Below are 20,375 nucleotides of genomic sequence, written 5' to 3' on the forward strand. Positions count from 1 at the left end.
TTTTGAAGATTTTATTTGAGAGAGAGAGAGGCAGAGAGCATGAGTGAGGAGAAGAGGGAGAAGCAGGCTCCCTGCAGAGTAGGGAGCCCAATGAGGGGCTTGATCCCACCCTAGATCATGAACTGAGCTGAAGGGAGACACCCAACACACTGAGCCACCCAGGCGCCCCTTATTCTTTTTTTTAAATTCAAAACTGAACTAGCAGAATTATATGTTGTATATATATTATTAAGATATAATTGACATAAATATTGAGTTAAAATGTGCCACCTAATGCTTCAATATTTGTATATGTTGTGAAATGATCACCACAATAAGTCTAGTTAACCTCCATCATCATCCAGTTACAATATTTTTTTCTTGTGATGAGAATTTCAGGATCTACTTTTTAGTCTTATTTTTTTGGTACTGTTTTACTAACAAAATTTCACCTCATTTAAAGACACCAACTAATGATACATTTAACACTTTAGATTTAAATTTAAGTTGCATTAGCATTTTTACCTGAGGCTGATGACAAAAGAGAAGAGTAAATGCACTCCAGTCAAGAGCTAAGAGACCAAGATGGAGTCTGACATGTATTATTGCAACATTTTCAGAAAGCACATTTTCCTTTTTTGAGGAAAAGATGGCACAGAGTATATCATTGTTCCTTAGTGCTCGAAATGATGATGGCATATTAAATAATGCATTCTTACTGCATCCTTAATACAATTTACTGCTGCATAGATGTCCCAAACCAAAGGACAAGGTAATACCTTATTGATGTTGCCAGAGTTGAATATGTTAATAATATTTTAATAGGTTATTTGTCAATGAGAATAGGATAAACATCCTCAAAGATATGCAGAGAAAAATTTCATGTGAAGACAGTAATGTTTAGTGTCCATATGAAAAAAAATGATGTAAAAACATTCATAATCATAATAAATGCAAATTCACTTTAAGATGCTTTTTTACTTGTGAACATGATAATGCTTAAACACAGAGTCAAAGTTTTAAAAATCAGGTATCTCTGTAGGTGAAAATGTAAATTTCTGCATCCTTTTTGTTAAGTGTTAAAACACTTACATTCTTCGACCCAGAAATGTAAAATTTAGGGGTTTATCCTGGAGAAATAACTAGGGATGAACACAAAGATATTATATTCCAAATATTTCCTGCATTCTTATTTATATTATAAAAAATAAAATAACTTAAATCTGCAACAGTAGAGGATTGACTAATATATTGTATCGACCCTTATGAAAGAATCTTGTAGCCACTAAATGCCAGAATTCATTCATCATTCAGGTTTTCAATAGTTGTTGAACACCTACTGTGTGCAGAGCAATAGGCTGAAACCTGGGATTACAAAAGAAGACACGTTACCCCTGACAATCAAAACATTTATATTTTAGAATTTTAGAAGAATGCTCAAATGTTGTTAAAAAAGAGAGGTTATAAAATATTATGTGTAATATTATCACAGCATTATGAAAGAGAACACTTGTAAAAGTATAGAAAAGGGTTGGAAGGAGTATACACTAAGTGTTCATAGTGGTTCCTTTGGGTCTTGCAGATTTATTTCTTTGTGTTTCTATATTTTCCAGATGTTTTATAATAACTATATTTTAAACAGTAATTAACATTACTCAGATGGTATGAATTAACTTTCAATTTGACAGCGCAAATTAACTCTCAGTGACATTGGGGGGGTAGGTTTCTATACATGTATGTAGCAGGGCTGTTCTTTCTCATTTGGTCTTTAAAACTATAATATTGCTTTGACAACAATCATTTTATTTTTTATTTATTTTTTTTTGACAACAATCATTTTAAAAAGAAACTCTTGAAAGCTTTCCCTAAAGTTTAGTTATCTGCTAGATGGTTTTAGATTTTGGAATGACTCCAACCTAGAAGTCTGTCTTAGTCTGCTTTGGGCTGCCATAACAAAATAACACAGACTGGATGGCTTAAACAATAGAAATTCTTTTCCCAAGGTTCTGGAGGCTGGAAGTCCAAGTTCAGGGTGCCAGCATAGTTGAATTCTGGTGAGGAGGCTACAGGCCTCCTTCTCTCTGTGATCTCAGGAATGGGGATGGGGGAACCAAGAGCTTTCATCTTGAAGGCCCCACTCTCATGACTTCATCTAAACTGAATTATTTCCCAAAAGCCCATCTCCAAATACTATCACATTGAGGGTTAAAGCTTTGAAGTGTGAATTTTGGGGGCACACAATTCAACCCATAGCAATTTTAAGCCCAGTAATGGGGCACAGACAGCAGGAGATTAGAGGAGGTAAAGGAAAGACTTATGGACCTGGTTGCATGCTCATATGGATAGATGAAAAAAGATTACAGTTCTTGAGTCTGAAAAGGAGAAAGTTGAGAGATTTGGAGACCTGTAAAACCATGGAAGACAAACTGGAACAATACATCTATTTAAGCTAGAAGGAGGCAGCACCTAAATGAGAAATTGAAGAGCTGTCCCATCCAGTTGGTAATAAATGTATGGACACATTTCCCCCAAAAAGTGGAATGTCTGGAATATAATAATATGCAGATAAGCTGGGTAGGGCAGTTTCTATAGGAGCTCTTTGGGAAAGGTAAGGACTTGGGATCATCCTTGACCTTTTATGTTTGAAGCTGTGGAGGAAAAATAATGATGTTGCCCCCAAAACTGTTCTTTGAGGACATTGCCAGATAGAGAATCTTGAATGAGAATATACAAAATGAAATGCTGTAAGTAAATAGCAAATCCAGCCCCCATCATTTTTATGACCTAGAAGTATATAAATCATATATGAAGTCACTCCTTTTGAGAACACTCTGTTTTCAAGATGGGCAACAAACAGGTTGAGGAAGAATTAATTCAGCTGAGGTGTCCAAAGCCCCAGCTAAAAGGAGCCTGACCCCAAAGGAACTGAGAACTATAAGACCCATCCAAGAAAGTAGGGTCTTAGGCAATGCTTGGGTTTAACTTTTGGGTCCCCTACTGCCTAGCCAGAGTGGCCTCCGATTTGACAATACAGATGGAGGTGTAGGTGTGTGGGATCTGAGCTATTTATAGCTGAGTTTGCTCAGACTGACTCCCAGGCCCTATTTGTCCCCAAATGCGAGACAGTAAGAGAGAACATTCTTCACCTTATTAAAGAGAATCTGGAGGGGAAAAATGATTGGGGTTAGTGGGAGGGCAGTTAGGCACGAGGTTATAGGCAATATATATTTATCTGAATTGATTAGGTTTCAGTTTTATCAGTAAGTGAGACAAATGACCTCAAAATCATTTGAGTCTTATCATTGAAAGACTGATTCCTTGGTTCATATTCATCTAGTACATCACCAAGTAAATTAGGACATTTATGAGAAAATTTAATATAAAATGTCTGTGTCCTGAATTTGCAGATTCTGGTAAATGTTTTTGCTTTTAAACATGATCTGAGTTACAGCTCTCTGGAGAAATTAATTATGACCATTAGGATAAAACTGGACTGTGTGGCTGGTGGGATAGAGTTTCCTATTTGGTGATATCATGGAGATTTTTTTAATAAAAGGCTCTTATGCTGATTCGAGAAATTTTACACACACATATGTGTTCATACCATTGCCACCCTTGAGCTAAAAAGAATAAAGAATATCTACAGTTTTGATAATGGAGCATGGTCCATAGCATACTATTAAGTGAAAAAAAAGCAATTATCTAAAGAATGGGAATAGAAACACCCCATTTTTGTAAAGTACATTATTAATATATATGCATAAATTAAAATGTGGAATAATCAATAATCAATTATTGAACTGTTAACAGCAGTTATCTTTGTTTTATTAATTTTTGTTATATCTGACTTTTTATAATTTCATGTATTTTTTTCTTACCAGAAAATAAGTAAAAATAAAGAATAAAATATAAGGGTTTCAATTAGCAGGAAAAATCCTTGTGTTCTGGGGACCTGCACAGTGATAAGCATTTCCTTCTTTGTTTTTGTTTTTTTAAGAGTTTTTATTTATTTGAGAGAGAAAGAAAGAGAGCATGAGCAGAGAGAAGGAGCAGAGGGAGAGGGAAAAGTAGACTCCCCGCTGAGCAGGGAGCCCATTGAGGCACTCGATCTCAGGACCCAGAGATCATGACCTGAGTTGAAGGTTGATGCTTAAATGGCTGAGACAGCCAGGCGCCCTACTTTTTTTTTTTTTTTTAACTTCCTGTTGATGCCGTGTCCTTTATTTTCTCCAGCATTCTCTCCCCCTGGGCCCCAAACTTTCTCCAGGTAATGATAAGATCATGAGACTTTCAGGAGGTGAGGAATTATAGATATTATCTTAAACCCAGGGTCAGGATCAAAAACAACTCGTTTGTTTACCAAATGAATAAGGGTTGTGACTTATCTATTTCTGGCAGAGCTGATCTGGCACCTTTGAAGGACCAGGTTGCTCTGGGCCCTCCCTTTGTCCTTGTTGCTCCCTTGGCTGTGGTCTCTCTTGTATCCCCTTCTATGTGGCTTTCCTGGTGACGGTGACTTGGGTGGAGCTGAGGACCTTTGGAGGTCATGAGCAGCATGTTAGGTTTCCTCCCACCCACCCTCTGAGTCTTCTCACTTAGGATCATGGTAACCACAGGAGCCTGGGGTCTCCTGAGGGGGAACTAGGGCCCTTTTCTGGACCATCCACAGCCAGCTTCCAGGAAGGAAAACCCCTTATTGACTTGGAGTTAGAAGTAGTCAAAGAAGCACTAGCTCAACTTCCTTCTCTTTTCTTTGCCTGACTTTCCTTGGTGATATTACCTGATAAATCAAGAAACTTCTTTTTCTCTTGCTATTTCATTTGTTGGTTAAGGATGAGGGCCTAAGAAATGTGCCCTGCTATAGGGTGTGAGGAAAAGACACTCTCCCAATGTCTGCAGGTTTTGTTTATAATGTTTTCAAAACCAAAATTCATTTCAATTAATTATTTTTGAAAATATTTCACAGGATTTATAAGATAGGTGGGTTGGGGAGTATGGGTATGAGAAATCATAACTGTATCACAAGGCCTGTTAATGAAATGCTAATTATGGGACTTTCAATGTGTCAAGTTATAGGTTGGAGTAACTTTGTTTCTCAGAGGCTACGCCCATGAGAAAACTGATGAAGGGGCCTAGACTTCTAGCAGGACCCTGGAAGCCCTCTTTCCTATCGATTCTGTTTTCTGTGAGTGTGTTTGAATGTGCTTTTGCCTGACAAGTGCAATTTCTTTTAATGGGCAGTTGCATCTGAATGTGTAGGCATTTTGCTGGCTTTTTAAAAGAGCTAAGTAAACTTCCTCAAGAAGTCTCATTTTAGTGTTGTATAGGATTACACTTTGAAAGCATATCAAAATTAGATCTGCAGTACTGACATGTCCGATATATTTTCTTTTATACATTGATTAAGGAAAGATTCTATTTGGAAGTGTAGATGACAAAGCAGGATAGTATCTATTTCTACCCATTACCAAAATTCCATTCTGTGTTGGGCTTGTGCAGCTTTGGGTTTAGGCATTAGTGATGAATCTTCTGTCTCCTAAGATTCCTTAATGCTGGATGTGCTTGTGACAATAATAGGGAATGGACACCTACCTGCCGGATCCATTCACTCCTGACTGGGAATTTACAAAGTCACATTTAGAAAATGTATATACTAGGCAGTCAGTATTTGTTGAACATGCTGGACATACCCTCATCTCAGGACCTTTGCTCTTGTTCCCCTGGCCTGAGATATATCCTTCACTTTAGATCTTTCTCAAATGTCACCTTCTCAAATGATCCTCATCCCAGTGAACCTTACCTCTCAACTTATTATCTAATTATTTGGTTCATCATATCTCCTTGCACTCAAATGCAAGTGCCAGGAGGGCTGGGATTTTTGTCTGTTTGGTTTACTGCTGTATAGCACAAATAGATTTTTATTAGTTGGATGACAATAATTAATTGAATTGATAAAATTGTCACTTTTGTTTGGGCATAATTGTCTGCTTGTGAATAAGTCAGACCCTAAGTTGAACTGTATCAAGGGACATAGATATTAAGATGAGACATCTTCAAGTCTATAAATATGTGAGGATGTGAAATAGGAAAGGGTCCACGCACCTGCTATGAGAGGCCAGGAACAGAGAGTATCACTGTGGTCAAGAGTCCCTTCTCAGTTCCATGGTTCACTACTGCCCCTGTAGATGGGACCACTATCACAGAATAGACCAGACATCAGAAGGACCCCCCCGTTACCATCCTTGGACAACTGAAATCAGTTCCCAGACTTTATTGCCAGAACTTGACCTCTGTGCTTGTTCTGTTCCCACTTCCAAGGTCATTTGTGGTGGGAAACTTGAAAGTGGAGCCAGTGTTCTCTGGTTATTGACCCCTCGATGTGAAAAGCCAAACCCTACACATTCCTTGGGCTCACCTACTGATTGAGTTTACATAACTAATCTCATGTTTTATTCCTCTAAGCAGGCAGAAGTCTTTCTGAACATGGTTGTGATAAAATCTAACTTTTGCTACACTAATTATATCTTAGTGTTTTTTTGTAGGATTTAGGCACTTAGGAAGATCTGAGATTTTTTGAGGCTGGACCTATCACTCTTTATTTGGTAAAGATTTTATTTATTTATTTTAGAAGAGATAGGATGAGCAAGGAGAGGGGAAGTGGGAAGAGGGAGAAGCCCAAGCAGACTGCATGCTGAGTGCAGAGCCCAACATGGGGCTTGACCTCAGGACCCTGAGATCATGACCTGAGCCAAAATCAAGAATGAGGTACCCCAGGTGCCCCTAAGCCTATCACTTTTAAGGCTTATTGGCAGGCATCAAAATTACCTCTTGTGATGTCTCTTTTATCTGGTGCATTTTCAGCCAACTTGAAATTTCTGATCATCTTTTTGGACTGTGGCATAATCTCTGGAAGGTCTGTTTAAAATGAAAGTATAGAATTGCTTGTAGAGAAGCAGATTGGCCCCTGATAGCATGGACATCAGGATGACACATTTTTAAAAGAGATTTTATTTATTTATTCATGAGAGACAGAGAGATAGGCAGAGACAGAGGCAGAAGGAAAAGCAGGCTCCCTGCAAGGAGTCCAATGTGGGACCCAATCCTAGGACCCTGGGATCACACCCTGAGCCAAAGGCAGACACTTAACCACTGAGCCACCCAGGCATCCCCAGGATGACACATTTTGATGGAGGTGGGTGGTGGGGGAAAGATAGTTGGAGCCTGGATCTTGGGGCATTGAGTGCAGGTAGCAGATAGGAGCAAATGGCACTTAAAGAGGGCACGAGTATGAGGGAGGTTGACATGTGGGAAGAAGGGAAGGTCAGAGGAGAAACAAGAGAACATGAAAAGAGAGGCAACCCTCAAGATTTTGTACCAGGATCTCCTATAGCCTGACCTGTAAGATGACCTTTAAATGGACGAGAATGAATAAATCACAAAGTTGAAAGATTCTTGAGTTGTGAGAATTGGTCTACCATGCTCTGGGTTCACAATCTTATTTAGCTTCTTTCTTTCTTTTTTTTAAGTAATAACTGGCTTGGACTTGAAAATGAATTGACACATAAGCCTTATTTCCCACACGTCTTGCATGCAAGTTGAGTGTTGGACAAAATGCTGTGCCTAGGAATTGTCCAACTTAGACAAGACAGCAGAAGGGTCAGCTTTGGGGTAATTTTGATGCTATAAATGTTTTAAGTCTTGCTATATTTAGGATGCATGTTTAACATTCTCTTTTCTCCCTCAATCCCCGTGCTCACTCATTTTATAGATGCTGAAGTTATTATGACATTGTGGAGTAGTTGGTGCAGGGCCAGGGGAGAGGGCTCCCTGGACTGGGTCATGGGGTCTGGTAATGGTCCTGGCCTCATCATGGAATCCACTGACCTGCAAAAAAGTATTGTTAATCTTCTTACTGTCTGCCTTACAAGATCTGAGAGGAGAAATGAGGTAATGTCTACTTAGACCTTCAAGCTTCTCGGAAGAACAGCTTTCTACAGTAATATGATTTCCTAATGCATTTGTTTGTGTTGTGATGGAGTTTAATTCCATTTACGTAAATTTCTTTAGGTACCTCTAGAATATCTGACAGTCTTGCATAGGGGAAGCCTCCCAGCTTTCAGATGAGAACTGGGCCTAGGCTAGAATCCCCAGGGGTACAAATTAGCCAGCTATAAATTTATGAAGTTAAGTGAAGGAGGCTGGGAGAAGAAGGAAGGCGAAGGGGGGTGGTTAAAGTTGTTTGGTGATGAGGGGCAGGGAGTTGTAATTACATTCAGAGAGTTTATATCATACTTTCAAGTCATGTTGTTTGGCTGAAGATCATTATCTCAATATATATTTGAAAAAATACATGTGTTTTTTTTTTAATTTGGCAATATCACAGATGACTCATCTGCAGTATTGATCCTGTTATCAGTCCTTTTATTGATAGACTCTTAACCTCCTTCAAGATTTACTTTTTTCTGTTTCTCAGGCCACAACCTGATTGTTTAAAACTTGTTTCTGACTCTGACATCAGTAGTTCCATGCCAACAACAACTTCATAGATTCATTTGTAAAATACCTAGTAGGTCACTAAGTAATATTTCCCTTTGTTCTGTAGAAAAAATAGTAAGCTGCTTTTTGGGAATCGTCATGAAAAGTGTAATTTTTTTATAGAGCCTCTGAGCAATATTGTAGTTGAGTAGGCTTTCTAGTCAGGCCTAAATAGAGAAGTTAAAACAAAGGGTAAAAAGTGGGGGAAGTACACATATGTGCCATCTCTGACATACTATAAAGAAGTTAATTTAGATTACTTAGTTATCATTATTGGACAGCTTTGCTGTGGAACTTTCTAGAAGCGATTGCTTCTTTGGCATTTCCAAAGTATTTTACAAGGAATTCAGCCTTCTATAAAGGAATTTTAAGTAACTATTGAGTTACACCAGGAAAGAAAACAATATGTCTTCTAGAGAGGTGACCATGTACACTTTTTAATAGCAATGATTTATAATTTTAGAGCAATAACATAATCACATCCCTTTCCATGGGGGGAGGAAAAATGTTACCACTTTCATTTGCTAAACTATAGAATATAATGCAGAGAGAACATATCTTGTCACCCAAAATATGGCAGGAAAAAATAAATCATTACCAAATTGTGTGTTGTACATCAAGGACATATGAAAAAGTCACTATGCCTCTCAAATTAAGAACATCTTAGGATGCGCCTGGGTGGCTCGGTTGGTCTAACTCTTGATTTTTGCTCAGGTCACGGATCTCAGGGTCATGGAATTGAGCCCCGTGTTCAGCTCCGTGCTCAGTGTGGAATCTGCTTGAGATTCTCTCTTTCCCTCCCCTCTGCTCATCCCCCAACTGGTGCATTCTCTCCACCCCTCCCTCAAAATAGATAAATAAAATCTTAAAAAAAAAAAAGAGAACACCTTATTTAAGGAAATGACATAGACTACAGTAGTTCTCCTTTATCATGGTTTTATTTTCCATGGTTTCTATTACCCACAGTCAACTGTGGTCTGGAAGCAGATGATCCTCCTCTCACAATTGTCAGAAGGTCAATAGTAGCCTAATGCTATGTCACAGTGCCTGTGTCATTCACCTCACTTCATTTCATCACCTAGGCATTTCATCATCTCACATCATCACAAGAAGGATGAGCACGGTATAATAAGATATTTTGAGAGAGAAAGAAAGACTACATTTATATATATTTTATTACAGTATGTTGCTATAATTGTTCTATTTTATTATTAGTTATTATTGTTAACTTCTTACTATGCCTAGCTTATAAATTTTATATAGGTATGTATGTATAGGGAAAAACAGAGTATATCTGGGGTTCAATATTATCAGCAGTTTTGCCATCCGCTTGGGGTTTTGGAACGTATCTCCTGCAGATAAAGGTGGACTACTATACTACGGATTTTCCCTTTGGACCAAAATAATCTTTTACTAAAAAACTATGACCCAAGGTCACCTGAATGACTCAGTCAGTTAAACATCTGCCTTTAGCTCAGGTCATGATCTCGAGGTCCAGGTATAGAGTTCCATGTCTGGCTCTCTAGTCAGTGGAGAATCTGCTTCTCCCTCTCCCTCTGTGCTCTCCCTCTCTCTTCTCCCTCTCAAATAAATAAGTAAAATCTTAAAAAATTATGATTCAGAGACACAATTCATATCAAGTTAGGCTGTAATAATCTTAATAAGACCACATTTTTGTTGGAAGAGGTCATGTAGAGGACATGACTATTGGCTGACTCATGAGTTAGACCCAGGTGATTGGAAGCTCCTTGCCCTCTACCCTGTCCTTGGAATGCACACTCTGTCCACCATTCCCACAGTGGGAGTTGTTCCAAGGACACAGCCTTGAGAGAGTAATGTGATATTGAGACCACATGTGACTATCTAAATTTTAAAGATTCTGGCAGTTGGGTGTGAAGATCCATCCATCTTTCACATGCCCAAGACAAGCCTTGCAAGTTTCCTTGTTTATTAAACTACCACCTACCCATATGGAGAGTTCTCCCTCTTTTGTCTCTTCCCATCCTCTGCATGTGGAAGCCACTTGCACATGTCACCTTGGGAAGCTCCTAAGGTTATGAATTCACAACCCACAATTTTCTGTGCCTGATGATGCACTAGAATTTGAGCATTTCTGGATATTAAACATGTTCTGCAATTTTGTGTCCCCATGTAAAACTTCATGATAAATTTATGAATTTCTGCAATTGTGTATGCATATAGCTAAGGCATTCTTTTGAAAGAAGATTGGAAGATGTCCTTTTTATATTGATCTGTTGCACGTTAAATGGTGATGTTTTGTTTGAATTTGTTTCAGAATCGAAGCAAACGCCTGGAGAAGGTCCATGTGGTTATTGGACATAAATCGTGTGACTTGGATTCTCTCATTTCTGCCTTCACATACGCTTACTTTCTAGACAAGGTGAGGGGAAAGAAGGTGATGCTTTTTCTATTTGAATTATGATGTAACTCACAAGAACAAATATTTTCTGTAAAAACGAGGAACCTATTCACTTAAAACCTATTCACTTTTCATGTTCTTGATTTATTGTTGCAGATAATAATGTATTATAATCCATTAAACAACAAATATTTATTGGTCACCTACTGTACGCTAGACATTTTCTAGTTATTTCTTATCTATTTTCTTTGTGAAACATTATTTCAGTAAGATCAATGCTTTCAAATAAAAAAAATTAAGAATATATGATAGATAGTTGTTTACTTCTATGGGAATTCAGAGAACTAACAAAAATAAGGATCAGAATTTCTTATTTTCCTTTATCATCCTTGTTGGTTAGTCTTGCCGTTGGGAGTAGAAAAATATGTGTGTGAGCATTGCATGAAATACAGAGCATATTGGCTAGAATTCTCAGCAATAGAGGTATTACATGTCACATCTCTATTCTGTTCTTGCCTTTTAGCCCTGACTTTGTACAGCAAGGTCATTCTCAGTTAGTGATAATCTCCCTTGAATGAGAATCTTTGTACTCTATGAAGCCTATAACATCCCTACAGGGGTGGAAAGACCTTTTAATAAATTGTTTTAAAATCTCCATTTCATAAAATTCACCAGCCCATGATAATGCGTCACCTCAAAATCTAAAAAAGCACAATATGAGTGTCTTGGTGCTATTCCCAATTTCACAGAATTTTTAATTTTCCGGAGTCTGATTTATTTTATTCCAATTTTATTTGGATCCTTGGCTCTGAGAGTATGCATAGCTGATCTAGAGTGATTTATATTCACATGAAACCCAATCTTCCAGAATGAGTTGTGGGTGGCAAGGATGGCTTAGGGCAGTAGCTGACAAAAATGCCAGGTAAAATATTCTGATATCCACATATGGGCTGTATATCAAATTTATCTTAAAATTTGTTGAACTTTGCAAGGGAGATTAATTGGTATAAGGAGACAAATGTGCCTGTGTCGACATGCATATTTTAAATGCTTAATCCAATTAGCTTGACTTCTTGACTCCTAGGAAAAAAAAAAACAAAAAAAAAACTGTTGCATCTCAAGAACATAGAATTAAGGGAACCAGACTTGTTTTTAGACCTATAGTGGCATGGACTCTTAAGAAAATTATATAATAACACCATCCACAACCAACTTCAGTGTCTTCAATAAATATAACATGTGACCAAAGGAGTGGGAAAGTAGTTGTGATAGATAAAATGGATAAAGAGATGTGTGATCTCTTCTCTCCTTCCAAGGCTCTCCATTCAGCATAGGGACAAACATGGAATTACCGAAGGGAAGGGTCACTTACTGGAATTTGTTATATTTCTGGGCCTCCCTCTTAGTTTACCAGGTGCTGCCCTCTACCAGAGGTCTGCATTCCATTTTAATTTTTTTTCTGAGAATGGGGCGACTGTCTCTGAGAAAATTAACACATATAATAAAGGCAGAGCTTTGCAACTTCACATGTATGACTCCATTTAAATACTTTTCACTCTGGTAGGTAAGCCCCATTCTACAGACGGGTTAAACTGAGTTTCCAAAAGGAAAATGCTTTCTCCAAGTCACACAGCAGAGGCTGTGGCTAGAACCTAGTTCCAATCCTAACCTCAGAACAGGTCCTACCCCAGGAGAGCTTCAGGTCACATGCACTTGACTCAAGTTTCACTATCGGGAGTTAGATGTAACTTAGTCAATGAATTAGGAAAAATAATTGCCATACATAAATTTCTAATTGTTATTGCACAATTGTGATGCAGGATTAGCCTGATAGGTAAGAGAAAAGACACTTTGTTGGAATGGCTTTGCCTTTTGTATACTAGAGCAGAGGGTGATTTGTTTACTTTACTTGACAAATAAGTATTAAAAGCCTACTATGCACCAGACAGTTCTATGCACTAAGAATCCTACCTGAATCAAAAAGACAAAAATCCTTTCCTTCTTTTTTTTTTTCACAAAAATATTTTATTTACTTATTTGGGAGAGAGAGAGAGAAAGAGAGAAAGCATGAGCAGGGAGCGGGGGGGAAGAGGCAGAGGGAGAAGCAGACTCCCCTCTGAGCAGGGAGCCTGACTCGGCTTGATCCCAGGACTCTGGGATCATGACCTGAGCTGAAGGAAGATGCTTAACATAGAACCACTCAGGTGCCCCAAATCCCTGGCTTCTTAAGGCAAGGAAGTGAGATAGATGACCAAGATATTAAAATTGTGGAATAAGCACTATGCTTTGACAGAGCTAGTGATGATGTAAGGACAGTGTCTGTTCACTTTATGCAAAAATTTGCTGTTACCAAACCCTACCTTCTCTCAGTGATATTTGGGGCTTATTACGTTTCACTCAGTGATTTTTAAAAGCACCTTTTAAAAAAAATTCTTATAGACGAATAAGTATATTCTTGTGAATCTGAAATTCTTCAACTCCTACCTCTTTCCGGTTTATCCTCCTTACCACAATTTTTTAATAACAGGTTTGTTAATAATAATGATTTTTTAAAAATAAGAAATTAATAGAGATCACAATCTGGTAGTTTATGGGCCAAATCTGGCTCATAAATGAGTTTTTGTTAACATGCATAGTATGTTCAACTTAAAAAAATAAATGGTAATAAACATCAGGGGTAACAGCCTCAAATCTAGATTTCCAGCTTTCCTTGAGTAATTGAAAGATTCACCTATTCTGGAACTGAAATTTTCATGTCTAAACCATCGGCTGGAGCTGAATGGCAGACATCCCATGTAGATGGGAAAAATAGGCCCTTCTGTGTCACTGCAGTCCTCACCTGCTGCAATCATTCTAATTTTCTGCCAATTCTATAAAGACATGAATGTGTATCCCCTGAAGAGGAGAATGTGTGTGTATTTTTTTTTTTTTTATTGTGGAAGCATCGAAATGAGACGAAATATATTTCAAATAAGGCATGGGAAGTTTCATGTAGAGTAGTAACCAGAGGTTAAAAAAATATTAGGGGTCATTTACCTGTAGCTCTGCTAATTAGGTTCAGGACAAGCTGATTCTGCATGTCATATGGGTTAGTGAGGCCAAAAGACTTTTGTTCCTTTTACATTGCCCTTGGGCTTGAAACAAATGGAATTGTGCTCCTTCTGCTGTCAGTAATTTCAGTCCACTTTTTTCTTGATAGGTCAGCCCACCCGGAGTTCTCTGTTTGCCAGTACTGAACATACCAAGAACTGAATTCAATTACTTCGCCGAGACACGGTTTATTTTAGAAGAGCTAAATATCTCTGAATCATTCCACATATTCCGAGATGAAATTAATCTGCATCAGCTAAATGATGAAGGGAAGTTATCTATAACACTTGTTGGCAGCAATGTGCTGGCAAGGTAAGGCTCTGAAGGGAGCTTTGATCCTTTAACCAAAGGCTCTTCAGGGAAAAGTATCACCTTGTTCAGGATTTTTGTGGTTTAGGGAGATGCATTAAAGGCAGAGGACACCTGAGGAAAAATAATATTTCTTTTTCTTCTCTTACTGCGAAATTTGGGCTTTGCCAGTCCTCTATTTTGACTTTTATATTTCAAATATGACATTTTGAGTGGAAAGATTTTGTAGACAGTGACCAAAATTATAATTTTGAACCATTTCAAACAGCTTATTATAGCAACACAACAGTCCTATGTATTGATGCTGTAAATATGTAATGAAAACTGAAATTAAAAACCAAATAAAACTAAAAGGTTCTGAAGAAAGAAGTCTCAGTGTTAAAATGAAAAATCATAGAGATCAGTTGTGAAAGTCACCTGTATCATTGGCTCATTCATTCATAGCAATTTATACCATAAGAGCAGGATGGATTTTTAAAGTTCAGGTAGCTCAGATTCGTTATTTTATGGACAAGAAGTCTGTTGCAAATAACTTGTCCAAGGTACCACATGCAGTTTGGATTAAACTTGAATCTTCTGCCTCCTTCAGTAAGTATGTAGGAGTTGCTAACTGGTGCAAGAATCTAGGTTTACATAAAGAGGAATGAGACAAAATATCTGCCTTCAAGGACTTTCTAGCCCCTCACAAACTGCTCTTTTGATAAACTCTGTGGTGCTAAAGAATGAAGAATCACCAGTTAAACGCCTCTAGTTTGAGACAATAATTTTTTTTGCACACTTTGCCAATTTGTTAATGGTTTAGGTCATTAACCAATGGATACTGATGTTACTACACATGAAAGAAAAACTTGTACAGTTATCTAATCGTTTTATTTAACCCTTTTTAGAAAGCATATTCAGGTATGAATACATGATAATGCCAATCATGCAGTTCATTTGTCATAAAGAGCTTTGAAAATAGTCTGCTTGTGTGGGGCTGTTTTCATCCCCATGCTGTTTGATAAATAAATTCTTTTGAATATGTTTTAATCAATTGTTGACAACTGGCTGAGAGTTACTGGGAGTTAATTTGACCGACTTCAATTATCAGTGCTCAGGATGATTACCTGCTTGACTAAATTTATGTGTTAACTCTTTCAAACCAACCAATGCAAGTAGTGCAGGAAGTCAAAGGCATGAACTATGAAATGTGTGTATTGGTCAGAATCTTTGGAAGAGTTTTGTTCCCAGTTAAATTGGAAAACCTTAGCTGGTTTTTGGACTGACTCTATGAACTCTAGCTTTAGGACTGTTTATGAAACAGAATGCTTTCCAAAAATAAATTGAGATCTTTATTTCCTTCATTGCCATGATTTGTTTCTGTCAGTTGGAAAGACCAACGTCAGTCTTTTTTTTTTTCCAACATCAGTCTTATTCACATCTTTCTGCCTCTCATAAAACCAACTTATCTGAAGTATGAAGGGTGATCGTGAAAGGAAATGAGCCCGTAGTAGTTTTTCTCCAGTGGTGGGACTGAGTGCACACTCTGGAACTGGATGATCAGAGTTTAGACACAGGCTGGTCTGCTTACAAGCTTTGTGACCTTAGACAAATTTCTTAGCCTCTTTGTGCCTCTGTTTCCCCATTTTTAAGATGGAAGTTTTACTAGAACCCATTTTGTAGGGTCATTTTATAGTATAAGATGTGGTGATATTCCATCTGGCCTGAAAATAGTGTCTGGCCTGTAGTGGAAGCTCAACAAATGTTAGCTATTATTATTGTTATTATTATTATTGTCCAATGGCAAAACAAGAGATAGAAGTGCTGAGGTGTGAGGGGCTACCTACTAAGATTTTTGGGGAGTAAATTTGCTGAAATGGGATGTGAAGATGCATAGAATAAGGGTCTTCTCTTCTGAGTCATGTGAGCTTACTCAGATTTTTGGCTGTTGAGAGGAAGTCATTTGTGCGGGGGTAGAGATTAGACACTTCTAGAAAGTAAGAAAATGTGCCATATCTCTTTGTCTTCCTCTCTTCCATTTGCTTTACAGTGAGGACAACAGTTTAGAATCAGCGGTTGTCAAAGTCATTAATCCAGTGGAGCAAAGCGATGGTGGGCTTGAGTTCGGAGAGTCTTCCTCTTCCCTTGTGGTGAAAGAGATTCTCCAGGAGGCTCCTGAGCTCATCACTGAGCAGCTGGCTCATCTCCTCAGAGGTGAGAGATGGCTCTTTCTATTAAATACTGGAAGGCTTAATGGAGTGTTTCTCGACTTGCTCATGCAGAATGAGTGTGATCCATTCTTGGGTTAACAACCCCTTTAAAGACCACGGGAAGCTTCATCAGAGAAGCAGGGAGTAAAGAGTTTGTTAAAGAGTAGCATTATACTGAATATTAAAAATGTGCATTTAAAAATAGGCATGAAGGATCTTTGCTGTTTCACTAGACAGGAGTTTTAAATGGAATTGCTGTACCTCTGTTGGGGAGCGAGGATAGCTCCTCTGGCCTTCCAGCAGCTTCCAGAGGTGATTCTTGTCCCCCAGCAGTGTGACTCAGGGCCAGAATCCATGTTCTCATATTGAAATATCTCCTGCTACTTGTAAATGTTTGGCTTGTGGAACACTGCTTGGATGGCAAAATAAACACTTGTCATGTTGATGATTTTGTGTCTGGGCTTTTATAGTCACCTATCACCTCGTTGGCCCCACTCTAGTAACAATCTCCCATCCTGACTCAGCCCTGGGTTCCCAGCACATTGCTATCAATTACCCTTTGAATATTTTTCATTTCCATCCATGGAACCTACCACTTCCAAAAGGGGTTTCTAACCTGGAAATTGTTAGTTGACTTTGGTGGCACAAAATTATCACAAAAATTCAGTATCGTCTCACGTAGGATGGCTCTGGGTGTTGTATAAAGCTTTTCTTTCTTTCTTTCTTTCTTTCTTTCTTTCTTTCTTTCTTTCTTTCTTTCTCTTTCTTCTTTCTTCCATCTTGAACATGGTATATGTGAGTTTTTCTCAGAAGTATTTAACACAAGAAAGTAAAAACAAAAAGCAGTGATTAACAGACTGAAAGAATTTTTTTTTAAAAGAAGACCAGGGATCCCTGGGTGGCGCAGCGGTTTAGCACCTGCCTTTAGCCCAGGGCTCGATCCTGGAGACCCGGGATTGAATCCCACGTCAGGCTCCCGGTGCATGGGGCCTGCTTCTCCCTCTGCCTATGTCTCTGCCTCTCTCTCTCTCTCTCTCTGTGTGACTATCATAAAAATTAAAAAAAAAAAAAAAAAGAAGACCAAGAGTATGTTGACACCACTCGTCTGAGGACACTTTCCTTTGCTCCCTCTGTCTCTTACACAATGCAGAGAGGAAAATATCCAAAAGTTATGTAGTTCTTGTGACTATTTCAGAACCAGTGACCCCAGTAAACCTGTTTTAAGTATTTTTCTGGCAATGGACATCTGTAAAAATGCTCTGTGGGAAACTATGCCCTTGACTAAACTAAGTAAATATGATCATTTATCTCTATGACAGAGCAGAAGGAAAATAAAGGTAATTGGGGATCTCAGCCAAGAGGGAAACTGTTGGGCACTGCAAATGTGCAGTGCAGGCAAACACTAGAGAGCATTTTGTTTAAATTTCTCACAAACTAAGAAGCTTGGTTTATTGTTAAAAAAAGACACGTATTATTTAGTAGGAAAGAAAGGTAGTCCATAAATTGCTCATCATCCTGCTTTTCCATGAATAGTAAAATCAGATCAAACCGTGATACATTGGTACAAAGGTATGATTTTGTTGTTGATGATTATGATGATAATGGTGATATTCAGGTTTAGGGAATTAGAAAGGATGCAGACCCTTTTATGAGTTATGTTGGCTTTGGTTAGCAGAGATACCAAGAACCTTGTTTTTTCTTATCATTGGAGTTTTTCATAAGGTTGGGCTTGAAGTGGCATCCTATAGGAAGTTGGCAGAATCAGGACAACACTTCTTTGCTGCTCGCACATTGGGATGTAAGAGGATGAAGTGCTTCTGCATGCAAAGACTGCAGATACAGAAACTGTCATGAGAGAGAGTCCAGAGTCACTAAGCCTGGAAGGTGGCTTAGTAGAGTAGAAAGAAGTCTCTGGGGACCCTTGGCCAAAGTATGCATGTGTGCATGCGTATGTGTGTATACATACGTGGAGGGGTGGTGCACATCACTGAACAGTTTTGCCAAGAAGAAATTAAAGGATGGGGATCCAGGAAATTTGCCTTTAAAGAAGAAACTCAGGGCACCTGGGTGGGTCAGTGGTTTAGCATCTGCCTTTTGGCTCAGGTCGTGATCCTGGGGTCCTGGGGTCCTGGGGTCCTGGGATTGAATCCCATATCCCGCTCCTATGGGGAGTCTGCTTCTCTCTCTGCCTATGTCTCTGCCTCTCTCTGTGTCTCTCATGAATGAATAAATAAAATCTTAAAAGAGAGAGAGAGAGAAGACCCAGAAGTTCAGAATAAGAAGGACAACAGGTCAGTTTTTTAAATCTTTAGTAGGTATCAGAAAGGAATCAAGTTGAATTTTGCAATATTCACTAAACTCAAAGTCCGATTTCCGTTTTCTGATCATGTACTAACACAAAACCTATGGGGGAAGGCTTTTGATGCACCTATAAATAATTTTAACCTTCTTTGTTTTCATAACATATATAGTTACCTGTCCAAAGAGTTTTCTGTATAAACAGCTATGATGTTATTTCATATTTTGGGGTGCTCAAAATAATCATTGATATGACACGCATTTCTAGAATGTGTTTATGCATTTTTCTAGATCTTGAAGGAATGTAAAATTTCTATGCACACCTTTGCCACAAAGAGTTTTGAGAAATGTCTGTTTCCTGATGTCGTGAGACTGAATATTTATGGCTGAGACAGAAGAATCTTTAAAAGTATCCTAATTAGCTTCTTTGGAGGATATATTATTATAAATTTTGTACCAAAATCCCCTCCCCCCCAAATTTACTATGAACAAAGTACTTAATCAATTTGATTGTTCTTTGCCTTTCATTCCCATGGGCAAATCCTAGAACACATCATGCTGGGGCACACTAGTGTGCTGTAAATGGATTTCAAGTGGGCCATTGATCCCCTCAGTCCCTGGAGAGGACCTGCAGTATGCTCCTTAGCCTGCTATGCTGGAGGGGAAATGGTAATTTTCGTTGTGTTTCTTAATGTGCAAGAGTTTGGGGCTACTCTTCCTTAGTCTTGCTTGGTCAGCTCCTTCTTCTCTACTCAACTTCTAAGCACTCTAGTGCAGTCGAACTTCATCCTGGGACAATTTTTTTTTTCCTTATACGATTCTTTTTTTAAAAGTTTTTATTTAAATTCCAATTAGTTACCATATAGCGTAATATTAGTTTCAGGTGTACCATATCGTGATTCACCCCTTCCATACAACCCGGTGCTCATCACGACAGATGCACTGCCGAATCCCCATTGCCTACTTCCCCCATTGCTCATTCCCCTACCCCCGGTAACCATCAGTTTTTTCTCTGTAGTTAGGAGTCTGTTTCTTGTCTACACACTATCCTTAAGTGACTTCATTTCGTTCTGAGATTTTAGACCTCTCTTTATCATCCCTGGTTTGTCTGCAGTGCCCATGTGACATCTTCACATGCATGGCTCGCCTTAGCCTGGCTGGAATGGACCCCCTTTAGTACCCTGTACCTCCAAAGCTGCTTTTGTCTCAGCTTTCCCCTGTCAGTAGAAGGCACTGCCAGCCACCACCCTTTACCCCAGCCACAGTCTAAGATAGTTGATCCTTTCTATTTCATTTCCTCCCATATTGATCTGTCATCCAGTCCTGCTGACTCTCCATCTACAACTTAACCAGAATCTGTCCATTCTCCCTTGATCACTGCAGGTGATGCAGTTGGAGCTGCCATTCTCCCTCTCTTCCACTAATGCAGTGGTTGTCTGAGTGTTGCCCTCTCTCCTTCATAAAATCTATTGTTTATGAAGTAGTCAGAATGGCTATTTAAAAGTACAAACCAGTTGTGTCAATCTCCTGCTTAAAACCCATCACACTCAAAATCCAAGCATCATCCCTGAGCCCCCAGTCTACGATATGACCCC

General features: G+C 38.6%; 1 protein-coding gene across 5 annotated transcripts in view; it reads left to right on the plus strand.

Annotated features, from left to right (window-relative positions):
* PRUNE2 (prune homolog 2 with BCH domain) overlaps window positions 1-20,375 on the plus strand; it is a 257,322-nt gene that overhangs the window by 36,555 nt on the left and 200,392 nt on the right. For all 5 annotated transcript variants that reach the window (XM_077906451.1, XM_077906426.1, XM_077906434.1 and 2 more), the window contains exons 2-4: window positions 10,811-10,915; window positions 14,094-14,296; window positions 16,323-16,486. In XM_077906451.1, the coding sequence (XP_077762577.1) occupies window positions 10,811-10,915; window positions 14,094-14,296; window positions 16,323-16,486 (472 nt within the window). The remainder of the gene's footprint in view (window positions 1-10,810; window positions 10,916-14,093; window positions 14,297-16,322; window positions 16,487-20,375) is intronic.

This window comes from Canis aureus, chromosome 1, assembly GCF_053574225.1.
Source record: "Canis aureus isolate CA01 chromosome 1, VMU_Caureus_v.1.0, whole genome shotgun sequence".
NCBI lineage: Eukaryota > Metazoa > Chordata > Mammalia > Carnivora > Canidae > Canis > Canis aureus.